Consider the following 14880-nt stretch of genomic DNA (forward strand, 5'->3'; position numbering starts at 1 on the left):
AATCGAATGTTTAAAGAGGAGATAGTGCATGGAAATAGGAAGAATCATTCTGATTTGATATGGGGAGGTGTCTTTAATGGGTTGGCTGGTGAGAAGTTGTCTGGGTCTTTTAGGAGATCTAGTGATTGTGCACAGAAAACTGACCTTCAAGTCCTAAAATCCCAAGTTTAAATGATTCTTGACACATTATTTTGCAACTATGGACAAATCTTTTCTTCAACTAAAACTTGAAACTATAACTGATTACCTAAAATGCAGATGGGATTTCCACTTGTAGAATTCCCTAAATAAATGAAATCATATGGGGATGATAAGAAACATGTTGGAAACACTTTTTAAAAGCATTCCCATATCAGCTCATGGATAAACAGGAGTGATTTTAAGCAGGGAGATAGTGATAACCTAAACTGAAACAAAAACCCCTATATTTAGTAGAATGAATTTGTGAATCACTTCATGTGGGCCAAGGAAGTGAATTTCTATGTATTACCTTTTTGGTTATGTTATTGATGTTTTACATGAGAATTCTCCCTCCTTTTTTCCTCTAGCTTGCATGTAGGTACCAAGAGAATACCTCATACCACTTGACTTGATTTATAGTAATTTTAATGTTAATAACTGCTCTCAACAAAGTGGTCCCTCAATCTTACAAAGGGCTTTCCATAACTTCTTCATTTTCCCTCCAATATTCAAAGGCACACACACACAACACTCCACTTTCATTCCTATAATTCAGATTAAATTAAATAAGAGCAGAAATTAAGTTACTAAAGTCTAAGGAAAGAAAAGCTAAAGACTCTGAAAATATTGAAGATCTATACTTATACAAGCTCCAGAAATGTTATCTAAAATTCAATCAACATTATACTATGTGCTAGGCATTGTGTTAAGTTCTGGGTATTCAAAAAGATGCAAAACACAGTGCTTGCATTCAAAAAGCTTACAGTTTAATGGGGGAGAAAACATGAAAATTATTATTTACAAGCAAACTATATAGGAAAATAAGAAGGGTTGGGAAGGCTTCCGTTTGAAAGAGGGATTTTAGTTGGGACATAAAGGAAGCCACATAACAGCTGAGTAGGATAGTAGATAGTGTGCAAGACCTGGAGTCTACAAGACTCATCTTCCTGAGATCAACTCTGGTCTCAAACACTTACTAGCTGTGTGACCCTGGGCAGATCAATTAATGCATTTGTAAGAATTTTCTCATTTATATAAATATTTGTAAACATATATACACCTTTGATACTTAAAATACTTGATCTACATATTGCATATGGAATCCTTTGACTTTAAAAATTCAGAAGTAGAGACAACAAAGAAAAAAATAGGAATGCATTTTAACTTAAATTATATTTGGTAGTCTAATATGGTATTAGGATATCTCTTAAGTAGAATTATTCACTTCTGAATTTTTCAAGGCCTACTATATTTGAAAATTAAAGTAAAACGACGCACAAAGTTCCAAGCACATTTAATTTATTGGTAAGTTGAGCAATTATCTATCAAAGTCGTCCCCTGACTCCTCAGTCAGCAAAAAGACCATAAAGTAGGACTTAGTAATTTTCATATACTTTTGGGAAATACAAGAGAACAAAGAACGTTAACTATCAAAGATGGAAAATAATGATTGGTTACACAATCTGAAGGATTAAAGGTGACAAAAATAATATAATTGGTTGGACATTTGGGACTGGCAATAGCTCCTCCTTCTGTCCTGTTATCTGGAAAGACTGATTCGCTAGATAGAATTCATCTACTTATTAGTTGAACAGAAATAATACCTCTTGTTAGTAAGGTAACAGATCTCCTTTAATTGTCCATGGTTATGCAAAGCTCTATAGAAGTAAGTGGGTTTTTTGCAATTAAAGTGATTTATAGGGAAACAACTTTTAAACTTAACTAAGAAAGGAAAATTGAACTTCTGGACTTGTGAATTTCTGAACTTTATTCAGAAACAAAGAAACATAGCTCAGTCAGCTACAGAATAGAATCAATTATAGAATGGAAGCAAATATAAAATACAAAATCAATATTTGATTTTCTCGATCCTTACCTTACTTCGTTGTCTACACAGTCAAAGGAAGTTGATCATTAACAAGTTTAAAAAGTGACTACAAAGTCAAACAAATTACTTATAGCACTAGAGGAAGTTGCCTGGATAATATTAATTGAGGCATGCCTTTATAATATCACCACCAGTCAAAATAATTTTAAGTATAATTACTGTCATTGTGTCAATAGCTTTATATCTCTGTGCTTGGGAATTTCCTGCCAAGCTAATTTGATTAACACTTGTAACTCTTGAAAGGAATATTTTGCTGAGAACTGATTTTCTAATTAGGCCAAATTACAATTTTCCATAACAAATCCTTTAACTTTATAGTTTATATATTATATATATAATGCATTATATTGCATTATATAATGTTAGTTTATATGTGTAACAAATTTAAATTTACATTTGTAGTTTAAATCTACCCTCATTCGCCCATTTGTTTTCTCATATAACATGAGCTTGAAAATTGTTATCTTTATTTTAGATTTTCATTGTTCTTTTTAAGATTTCCTTACTCTGATAACAATTATATTGTATTATTCAAAGGATCCTGTCTTGTTTTCTGGCACACTCCAAATGAACCTGGACCCACTTGAAAAATATTCAGATAATGAACTTTGGGACGCACTAGAACTATGTCACTTAAAGGACTTTGTGCAATCTCTTCCCAAGAGGCTGCTGCATGAGATTTCTGAAGGTGGTGAGAACCTCAGGTAGGAATAAAAAAGGGCTGAGTTGATATTGCTGCAAGTTCATATGAACTGTCAATAGCACCCCACTAATAAAGAAATCCAAGATGCAAAATAGCAGCCACGGCCTAAACAGTTTGAGTAGATAAACACTTATCATCGCTTATGATTTTTTTCTCTATCTTTTCTTAAAACTGTGAGCATTTAAGGATGCATAATACTAGTATCATCAAAAACAGTAAGCAAGTTTGCATTTAGTATCAGGATAAAAGGAAATTCCTTCATATGAAAAGGAAAGCAAGTATATCTTTTATTTCTTTCTCAAAGTAAAGGGAAGTAAAAATGAAGGAAGTTTTTTTAAAAAGTCAGATTACAAAATTTTGAAGGTTAAAAGGGATTACCAAGATCTAGGATATCTATCAAAGCATCAAAATGACAACTAAATTTATTGTCACAGTGTTGGACAAAGGCAGCTTGTATGTCTTGCTCGTGCATTGCTTCGGAAAACAAAAATTCTTGTCTTAGATGAATCAACAGCTTCTGTGGATTATGAGACAGATAACCTAGTGCAGTCCACAATCCAGAAGGAATTTGCTGACTGCACCATATTGACCATAGCCCATAGATTGCATAGTATCATGGATTCAGAAAGGTATGTTTCATTTTCTTTAAAGTCAATGTAACTTACTCAAGCTAATTAATACAATTTTGGATTTTTAAACTGAGATAAATAATGTTTATTTCAAATGAATATTTTTATATTCATAAGACTGAAAGCAGATAATAATTGATGATCTATTTACTCATTATTATTTCTTCTTGTTACAGAATACTTGTGCTAGATTCTGGAAGAATTATAGAATTTGAAACACCTCAGAATTTGATTCGTCAAAAAGGACTTTTTTCTGAAATAGTAAAAGAATCTGGAATTTTATAAGATATGGATCTAGAACATAAATAATTTGATTTTATTGATCATTTCTTATGAAAAAAATATTTTTAAACTACATTATTTCCTATTGAATAGTAAATTAGAGAAATGCAACATAGTTCCATCTAATATATTATACATTACTTAGACACACACACACATACATATGATATATAATGCTATGTTACTTGGAACCTTGAGTGTATGTATATAAACTAGTATGTTAATTGGATCATACCCAATATATGAAATATGCTGGTAAATTACAAGGCTTTGGAAGGGAGCATGCACCCATATTTTTCAGTTTAATATTGTACATTATTAACATTTTCTAAAATCCAGACCAGTGGTGTCACTCACATGCTGTCCAAACCAGATTAAAATGGCATTTCTATCTGATTTTAATGTGTTGATATGTTAATAAAGAAATATATAAATGTGTTTTTTAAGTTATATGTGACATACAGGGATCCTTATATATGGTTTCTAGATTCTTCCATATGGTAACATGGCCCCATTTCTATTTAAGTTTGACACTATTAGTGTAGTTGTGACTTTGACCCAGTATTCTCTTAATTGAGGTTTGGTGTCAGGACAAAATAAGGCACTCAATAAGTAACTGAACGAAGGAAATTTACTTTGCTTAATAAAAGCAAGGATATCCAGGGAAGATGTAGTATCATTTATTTTTTATTTTTTTAAATAACTTTTTATTGATAGAACCCATGCCAGGGTAATATTTTACAGCATTATCCCTTGCATTCACTTCTGTTCTGATTTTTCCCTTTCCTCTCTCCACCCACTCCCCCAGATGGCAAGCAGTCCTTTATATGTTGAATAGGTTGATGTAGTATCATTTAGCTTTTTTGAATAACTCCCTCAGTTTTCAAGTGACTAAAGCAAAGGCTTTAAAAATGCCTTTGAAAGATGGTGTTTTAGAATACCAAGAGTCAACATATTCTACTAGTTGTGGGAGAATTTCATTTTTAGTAAATAATGAGTACCATCCATTAATCAGGGTTAATGTGATGGATATGATTTTACATTTTATTTTTCCCAATTCCATGTAAAATAGTTTTAACATTCACTTTTTGAGTTCTAAATTCTTTTTCTTCTCCTCTTCCCCTCATTGAGAAGGCATGCAATTTGATCTAGATTTTATTTATATGCAGCCATACAAAACACATTTCCATTTAAGTCTTGAAGTAAACGAAAACACAGATAAAAAATCCCCAAGAAAAATAAACAATTATTTTTCATTTGTATTCAAGTTATTCTATCAATTATTTTTCCCTCTCTGGGGACACTACATTTCATCAAAAATCCTTTAGAATAGTCTTAAATCATTGTATTGTTGAGAACAGTTAAATTATTTGTAGTACATCAATACTACTGTTATTATATACTATGTTCTCCTGGTTTTGCTCATTTCACTTTGCATCACTTCATGTAAATCTTTCCAGATTTTTCAAAGAGCATCCTGCTTCTCATTTCTTAAGCACAAAAGAGAAAAGTTCATGCAATCCCCTCCCCCAAGCCCCAATCATACCTTCCACTCTGAAATCTTTTGTGGCACTCTTATTTGTCATATAATTTGCCTTATTTTACTTTCCCCTTCTCTCATTGCATTCTTCTTTCTCACCCCTTAATTTTTTTTTATAATCTTACCATTATATTTAACTCATACCCATATTCTCTCTATATACTTCTTCTGACCAATTCCTAATAATGAAAAAGTTTTTAGAAGTTATAAGTATCATTTTCCTATACCTATTGATTTTTATTTCCTATTTACCTTTATATGCTACTTTTAAATCTTGTTTTTTAAAGCCTAATTCATTTCTGGTCTTTTTATCAGGAATTCTTGAAAGTTCTTTATTTCATCAACCCCTGAAGGATTATACTCAGTCTTTCTGGCTAGGTGATTCTTGGTTGTAATCTTAGCTCTTTTGATCTTTAGATTATCATATTTCAATCCCTCATGTCATTTAATATACAAACTCCTGAATCTTGTGTCACCCTGATTATGGCTTCTTATTGGCTGCTTGCAATATTTTCTCTTTAATCTGGGAGCTCTGGAACTTGGCTCTAATATTCCTGGTAATTTTCATTTTAGGATATGATGAGTGGTTTCTGTCCATTTATATTTTACCCTCTAGTTCTAGATTTTCATGGAAATATTCCTTGATAATTTATTGAAAGGTGATGTATAGGCTTTTTTTTATCATACTTTTCAGGTAGTCCAATGATTTTTAAATTATCTTTCCAAAATCTGAATTTCATTTATTTTTATTTTTTTCCCAATGGAATTTTATATTTTCTTCTATTTGTCCATTCTTTTAATTTTGTTTTCTTGTTTCTCAATGTCTCAGAAAGCCATTAGCTTTCATTTGCCAAATTCTTATGTTTAAAGATTTTTTTCCTTCAGTGAGTCTTTGCACCTCCTTTTCCATTTGATCACTTCTGCTTTTTAAGGAGTTCTTGTCTTCAGTGAATTTTTTTCCATTTGGCCTATTCTGTTTTGTAAAGTGTTTCCTTTTTCTTTTTTTTTATTAAAGCTTTTATTTTCAGAACATATTCATGGATAATTCTTTAATATCAGCTCTTGCAAAACGTTTTGTTCCAATTTTCCCCCATTCCCCAACCCTCTCCCTAGATGGCAAGTAGTCCAATATATGTTAAACATAGTAGAAATACATGTTAAATCCAATATTTATACATCTATACATATTTATACAGTTATCTTGCTGCACAAGAAAAATCAGATCAAACTGGAAAAAAATTAAAAAGAAAATAAAATGCAAGCAAACAACAAAAAGAGTGCAAATGCTATATTGTGACCCACACTGAGTTCCCACAGTCCTTTCTCTGGGTGTAGATGGCTCTCTTCATCACAAGATCATTGGAACTGGCCTGAATCATATAACTGTTGAAAAGAGCCACATCCATCAGAATTGATCATTGTATAATATTGATGTTGCTGTGTACAATGATCTCTTGGTTCTGTTCATTTCACTTAGCATCAGTTCACATAAGTCTTTCCCGGCCTCTCTGAAACCATCCTGCTGGTTGTAAGATATGGGCCAGTTCCTTGGAGGGCCTTGGGGTGAGCCAGAGTCAGGATAAATTAAAGTCCTTGGTCTTTAGGGAGAGAAATGAAGAAGGCAGACAAACTGCCATGAGGCTCGCCAAAGATGTATCCTGGATTCTCAAGTCCAAAGTCACCAACTTCTCTCTTACTTGTTTTACTGCAAAGTGACTCTGGCCCCTCTCCCTCCACCCTCCATTCCTTGCCTATGATTATCTCAACACCAAACATTGAGCCAGCATCTACAGTGAGAAGAGTCATTTATCCAAACATATGGTAATAGAGTCATTGTCTCACATTGAATAGGTAATTAGCCTTAAGTGCTTGGTTGTTTGATTCAAGTATGCCTTTTTGGAGTTTCAACCCTTTACATCTCCCACTTTCTTTTGTTTTAGAACATAGGTGGTCATGCCCTTCCTGACATCTCAGGAAGGGAGATGAAAAGCACCAAAGGGAAGTGGGGATTGCTAGTGGATTTCTGGGCTAAAGGATCTTATTAGAAACAGCTATGCACAAATCCATCAGCATGGGAGGTATTACCTGAGCACATAGCAATAACGCACAGGCTATTAGTGATGACTCTCCCCACAGTCAGTGCAGGCTCGATGTGGTATAACAAACATGAATTGTACGTGCAAGTAGTGATATAACACACAATATGAATCAACATGATGTTGTAAAAGATTTCCAAGAAGTCCTAGAAGGAGGGTATGTAAATAGCAGTCACACATACGCCTTCTTCAACAACCAAGAAATCATCCAAAACCAATCTATTGTCCTTTGCTTCACGTGTCAGGGAATCCAATGATTCCCCCCAAGTTTTTGAAGTCTTGCAACAGTCTTTTTATGTGTTAGAGAATCCAATGATTCCTGCAGATTTTGAAGTCCTGCAACAGTCTTATCATTTCTCAGAAAATCCAATGGTTCCTGAGGGTTTTCAAGTCTTACAACAGTCTTGTAACAGTCTCAGAGAATCTAATGATTCCTGAGGGTTGAAGTCCAACCATTTTTGTTGTCTATGAGTCAAACGCCATAACTGCCATGCTCTTTCAGTGGTGGGTACAGTGGGTACAGTGGTGGGTACAGAAACACCCAATATGTCTTGGGTCTTCTTCCTCATTTCAAAGGTCTGCTCCACTCTCTGCAATGGATAAGGCAAATAAGGCTCATTGGCACCCATCTGATTCCTTCTCCACCTGTGGAGATACAAGCAAACCCTCTCCCCCAGGCATTTAGCCTATCTGGTCCCTTCCATTCACTACTTTCTGGGTCTCTCCACATCACCTGATGATTATCTAAAGATAGTGGAGCTGCTCACATTGGACACTGCCCTTCTGGTGGGTTATAAAACCTGTCTGCCGGAGCCAGTCCATCTTTGTCAAAAATCAAGAAGTTAATAGTATAAAGAGCTAGATTTAGAAGTTCTCTAGGGTTACCTGTGTCTCCCTCTTTCTTTTGTTTTTGGAGGAGCGTCTTAATGTCTGTTTCTCCTCTCTACTATTGCCTATCCTTGAGGATTAAAAGGCATGCCAGTGGTGTGTAAAATCTTATACTATGTACAAAAGTGTTTAAAATGTTTACAAGTATATACAGGTTCATTATCTGTTTTTATTGCTTGTGGGCACACCCATAATTGCCAATGCTTGTATAAGGAATTCAGTGACCACTCAGACTGTCTCTCTTGCTGCTGGTATTGCAAAAGTGAATTCTGAAAAGGTGTCTACCACAACGTGGATAAAAGACAAACGACCAAAAGATTTATAATGGGTCACATCCATTTGCCAAATTTCATTGGGTCTCAAACCACAATGGTTCTTCCCTGGAGGGAGTATAGGAGACTGCAAAAGAAGACAAGCTGTACAAGCTTTAACTATGCTCCTAGCTTCCTCTCTTGTTATTCCAAATTGCAGACATAAAGATCGAGCAGCCTGATAATATTTAGAATGAGATTTTTGGGCTTCCTGAAATAAAGGACTGTTGGCCAACATGGTTAGAAGGCTATCTGCCTTTGAATTTCCATCAAAAATAGGACCTGGAAATCCACTATGAGAGTGGACATACAAAATATCCTGTATATTTTCTCACTTGCTCTTGAAGTTCCTTGAAGAGCTGATATATATTGGAAGGCACAAATTTTATTTGGGCTGTGGCAATTCTTTGTACCACACCTACTGAATAGGCTGAATCAGATATTATATTTACATCTCCTGGATAAGTAAGAGCTAGAGTGATTGCATACAATTCATTCTGCTGAGTGGACCTGAAAAGGAGTTCTAACTACTCTCTTTATAGTTAAGTCATGAGAGTATACAGCACAAATGTTATGTTTGGATGCATCTGTAAAGATAGTTGGTCCTTTAAGAGGAACTTTAGAAACCTTTTCTTCAAGAATCCATCACCAATTATGTAACAGTCTGGTTATCTTTAATGGAGACGAATGTATTTCACAGCACACATTATTTTGTGCATTAGTATAAAAGGTGTATATCTTGTCAGGTCTTATCCCAGATAATTGTACTGCTCCTTTAATGGCCTTTAATAAAATTCTAGCCACAAGCACTGGGTAAGGAGTAAGGCTTTGTTCTGGTTGTGCCGGGAGGTTCACCCACTCTATCCCACTGTCTCTTTGGTGAAGGACTGCTGTGGGTGCTTCTTTTGTAACAAAAACTGATATTTGCAAGAGTTTTTGAGTGACTCAACCACATTGGATAAAGCCAGTTCAACTTCTCTCAAAGCCTCTTGAGCTTCTTTTGTAAGCTGGTGTGGTGAATTTAAAGCACTGTCTCCCCTTAAAATGTCATATAATGGTTGCAATTGATAGGTAGTCAAGCCTAACATTGGATGCATCCATTGGATATCTCCTATCAATTTCTGAAAGTCATTTAAGGTATTTAGCTTTCTGTTCTTAAGCAAAGTTTTTGTACTGTAAGCACCTTATGGCATATTCATATCCTAAATATTGAAAAGGAGCATGTCTTTGAATTTTTTCTGGAGTTATATGCAATTTGTAGCTCCTTAGTGTTTCTGTGGTCTTTTGTAGACATGCTTCTAACATTTGCTCCTTGGGTGCACATCCCAATATATCATCCATGTAATGTAATATTACTTTTGGAAATGCTTTTGTTACTGGAGTAAGAGCAGCAGCAACATACATTTGACACATAGTAGGACTATTTTTTCATTCCCTGGGAAAAACTGTCCATTCATATCTTTTGTAAGGCTCAGCTAAGTTAACACTGGGCACTGAAAAGGTAAATCTTTTCATATCCTCCTTATCCAGAGGGATAGAATAGAAACAATCCTTAATATCTATGACCCAAAGAGGCCATTGTCTAGTTAATTGAGTAGGAGATGGAAGCCCAGGCTGAAGAGTTCCCATAGTTTCCATCTGTTCATTTACTTTTCTTAACTCTGTCAATATCCTCCATTTTCCAGATTTCTTTCTTACAACAAATACTGAGAAATTCTAAGGACTTAGAGAGGATTGTAAGTGCCCTTGTTCAAGCTGCTCCTGTACTATATCTAATAAGGCCTGAATTTTATTGCTACCTAAGGGCCACTTTTCTGTCCACCCTGGTGTATCAGTTTTCCATTGGATAGGAACAGGTGAGAGTGTTGGCAGGCCTTCAACAGCAGCCCTGCCTAAAAAACTGAGGTACTCATTTTTAACCCTAATTGTTGTAAAACGTCTCTTCCCCACAGATTGATGGGGATTTTTTCAACTATAAAAGAAGTAAAAACTCCTGTTTCACCTTCAAATATCCATCTCAAAGGGGTAGCACTAATTTCAGCTGCTATTGGATCCTCCTACGACAGACATGTAGTGTCTGCGTTAATCTTTGGCCAGTAACTGGGCCAGTTGGCACCTCTAATGACTGTATGATCTGCACCAGTGTCTACCAATCCTTCTAATGGTAGGCCATTGATATAGATCATGAGCATAGGATGGTCAGCTGTCACAGCTGCTGTCCAGTATATTCCTGGATTTTGTTGCTTGGAGTCAGAATCTGGGACACTATCACCAGATTGTTTATGAGGAGTCTGTATCAGTAAACCTGAAGCTACTACTTCTCCTGGTTGGTAAGTCACACATTGTCTACCTGTATTAGTGACTGGGATATTAGCTACACATTCCCCAGTTTCCCACATCAGTGTGTGGGTGGAAACTGTTTTGTAAGCACTCTCAGGAGGTGAAATGGTGAAGCCTACAGTGCCTAAAGGCAAAGGATCCATAGGCCGGACAGGGACAGATTTCACCTCTCCAGGGGGTATATCTCAGTTGTCCCAGTTGCATACAACTTTATTCTCCCCAATTGTAATCCCTTCCTGGCTGATTGATTATGTAATCCCTTTCTCTCATCAAGTTGCTTCTTGGCTGATTGGTCATGTCTGAGTACTGAATTTCTAAAGACCCTTTGAGTGTAGCATTGGCTGCTATCATGCCCCAAGTATTTTTTGTCTTGGGCCCTGGGGCTGGGTCTCTCATCCTGTTTCCCTGAATCAGTCTACATTCTGATGCCCAATGGAAGCCTCTGTTGCATTTTGACATGGGATATTGGGTCTTGTTCTCCCACCCTGTTTTCTCACTCTGTCTTTATGCCAACATTGAGCTTTCAGATGCCCTACTTTACCACACTGAAAGCATCTATGAGTCTCTCTGGAGATCCCTTGCCAAAAGGGACCCTGTCTTCCCATATTCGGATCTGGAGGAGTCTGCATCATAGCCTGGCTGTAAAAGGTATTTGTGTCCACTGTGGCACGGCGTCTTCTGATCTCCTCTAAAGGAGTATCCTTGCATAGTCCTAGTATAATTCTTCTACAAACCTCATTAGCATTTTCTTTAGCAAGTTGCCTTATCATAATTTCTGTTGCTGCATTTTTCCCAATGGTTCTTGTGACAGTTGTCTGCAGGTGTCCCACGAAATCAGCAAAGGGTTCATTTGGACCTTGCTCTATTTTCATTAATATAGACATGCTTCTAACATTTGCTCCTTGGGTGCACATCCCAATATAGCATCCATGTAATATAATAATATTACTTTTGGAAATGTTTTTTTTTATTGGAGTAAGAGCAGCAGCAACATACATTTGACACATAGTAGGGCTATTTTTCATTCCCTGTGGCAAAACTTATCTTCATATCTTTTATAAGCCTCAGCTAAGTTAACGCTGGGCACTGAAAAGGCATATCTTTTCCCTCTATCTTGTTTTCCTGGAAGGGTGCCCCATGCTTTGATAGCAGCAGAAGCAATTTGCCTATATGCTGCTATGGGGTAATTAATCTGTGCTGAAGTGTCTACATGAGAACCTAAATCTGTTAGTTGGTCACAGGTGATTGTCTTTTTGTTGGGCTTGTATCCTACAGAGTTCATTATATTCAGAGAGCCACAAGAAGTTTTGTCCAGGTTCTAAGCATGTCCTTTCTATAGATTTCTAGTCACTAGGGATTAAAATTTCATAAACCAAATTCTGTAATAACATCTTAACATAAGATGATGTAGTTCCATAAAGAGTGCAAGCCTTTTTCAGGTCTTTGATAATTTCTAAATTAAAAGGAGTTTATCTTCTCCTTTCTTGACCTGAAGAGTTAAGCTGTTCAATCACAGGATACATTTCTATTCTCATATCAGCTGTATTCTGCCCTTCCTCTTTGGTTTTAAGTAGTGCCTTTTGCAATTGAGTCATAGGAGAGAGTGATTGCTGGGGGGGAGGTATTAGTTATATCACTGCCCCTCCCACTCCTCCTCCTCCCTCTACCCAGGAAGGTGAATTTGAGGGAGGGTAAGGGGGGAGGTCAAGATAGTGCTCAGGTGTAGGTGGAGTTGAAGCTGGGCAGTGAGAGTGAGAATCACATTCTTTACATTCACTTAACTCCCATGCCCTCTAGTGAGATTTCCATTATCCTCTCCCTTCTCTTCCTCTTTCTTCTCACACATCATTATGAAGCTTACTAATATGATGCTATTAATAAGTATATTGCCTTTTCCAAATGTCCTGGGAGGACAAAATTAAGCCACTGGGCTTTGATGCGTAAGGAAGAGGAAGATTGATGACATTTTGCAACTCTTGCCTCATTTAAATCCAATTTATGAGCAAGTTCATCATCCACTATTTTACCCCAACATCATGACATCTTTGATGCTCTTCAAAGATGAAGGATGAACAACAGGGGAGCATGGGAAAAAAATACCTGTTGGATATATGAAGAAGAGATATATGGCCAAATAAGAGCTAGAGAGCATCATGGGAAGTAAAATGAATAATTTTGATTACATGGAAATTAAAAGGCTTTTAGATATAATACACACAAATTAATGTAGACAAAATTAGAAGGAAAACAGCAAATGAAAAAAATATTTACAGCAAGTTCTCAAATATTTAGGGAACTGAGATAATTTTTTTTTAATTAAGAGCCATGGAAGATTCTGGAAAGATGGCAGAATAGGTCAGTAAATTTCAAGTTCTCTAGATTTCCCCCAGAAATAGAATAAATTTGCACCTCAGGGCAAACCAATGAAAAATCAAGAAGACTTGGGGTAGTACAAGAGTCCTTTTAGCATAACCCCAAAGATCTGAAATGGTACCAATACCAGGCTGAAGATTAACCAGTGATGAATATGAATTATCTCCAGGCTAGCTCCACAGAAACACCAAGTAGGGAAGCCTGGGGCTACCTGAGTTTGACTGGAGCCTCAGCAAGAACCAGAGGAACTTTCACCTCCTGGACTGCAAGCAGAGTCTGGCATCTGAGTCTGAGAAAATTGAGGAAATCTCTGCTGATCAGGAATAAATAATTTGGGAAAGAAATAAGAATCATTGAAACAACCTTTAAGCATCCATAGCAGAAATAATAAGCAGAACAAAAGTTTTCACCTCCTGCAGGTGCCTCTGAACTCACCAGGTGTTCTGGTTCCTTCTCACCCCGAGTTGTATGTCTGAGCCTGGGATTCCTGAAGTGAAGCTAGAAGCACCATCTTTTTCCTCCTCCCCCCCCCCCCCCATTAGAGGTGCTTGCACTTATACTTTGCCTTGAAAAATGAACCATAAAAAAAGAACCCAACCTTAGAAACTTACAATGGGAATAGAGAAGACGAGGATATAAACAGTAAAGAACATGAAGTGTAAAAAAAAAAAGTTTCTACTTCAAAACATTAAATGTTAACATTAACATTAAATGGCTCCTTGTCAAGAGGAAATTTATAGAAAAACTCAGAAAAGAATTTTACAATCAAATGAAAGACATTGAGGAAAAACAAAAATAAAAACCAAAACCATCCAAGAAAAACAAGATTATGGAAAAAAGTTAACTAACTGGAAAAGGAGATAAAGTCTTAACCCAGTGTTTAATAACCCAAAGATAGAAAATACTTTAAAAAAGAATTTTGTATTTGATTAAAAAAATACAGGAAAACTGGAAAAGTCTGATGGAAATTAAACTTAGATGAATAACTTATACCATATTCTATAATAAATGGATGTGACCTTAATACTAAAAATCATGCTATTAAAACAATTATTTTCCCAAGTATGGAAGGAAAACTGTTCTTAATCAAATTAATGATAGAGGCAATTGCAAAAGATAAAACAATACCTCTGATAACATAAATCTTTGAAAAGCTTCTGCAGAAATTTAATTTCTAAGGTAAGAGAGGAAGTAAAAATGGGAAATGAAAATCCTTGTTTCATATCTCTCATATAACAATTTGTTATTCAGTTTGTGGCAGCCCTCTTTGTAGTGGCCAGAAATGGAAACTGATAAGATGCCCATCAACTGGAGAATGGCTGAATAAATTGTGGTATATGAATATTACGGAATATTATTGTTCGGTAAGAAATGACCAACAGGATGATTTCAGAAAGGCCTGGAGAGACTTATACGAAGTGATGCTGAGTGAAATGAGCAGGGCCAGGAGATCATTATAAATTAAACAACAATACTATATGATGATCAATTCTGATGGACCTGGCCATCTTCAGCAATGAGATGAATCAAATTAGTTCCAATGGAGCAGTAATGAACTGAACCAGCTACACCCAGCGAAAGAACTCTGGGAGATGAGTAAGAACCATTACATTGAATTCCCAATCCCTCTATTTTTGCCTGCCTGCATTT

The 14880-nt window shown here is 35.9% G+C and overlaps 1 protein-coding gene across 1 annotated transcript in view; it reads left to right on the top strand.

The window, feature by feature from the left end:
* Nucleotides 1-4120, top strand: part of LOC127557134 (multidrug resistance-associated protein 1-like) — a 90017-nt gene extending 85897 nt beyond the window's left edge. The window contains exons 26-28 of the mRNA XM_051990572.1: nt 2606-2772; nt 3206-3400; nt 3577-4120. Of these exons, the coding sequence (XP_051846532.1) occupies nt 2606-2772; nt 3206-3400; nt 3577-3685 (471 nt within the window). The 3' untranslated portion in view covers nt 3686-4120. The remainder of the gene's footprint in view (nt 1-2605; nt 2773-3205; nt 3401-3576) is intronic.
* The last annotated feature ends 10760 nt before the right edge of the window (nt 4121-14880 follow it).

Source organism: Antechinus flavipes, chromosome 3 (genome assembly GCF_016432865.1).
Source record: "Antechinus flavipes isolate AdamAnt ecotype Samford, QLD, Australia chromosome 3, AdamAnt_v2, whole genome shotgun sequence".
Lineage (NCBI taxonomy): Eukaryota > Metazoa > Chordata > Mammalia > Dasyuromorphia > Dasyuridae > Antechinus > Antechinus flavipes.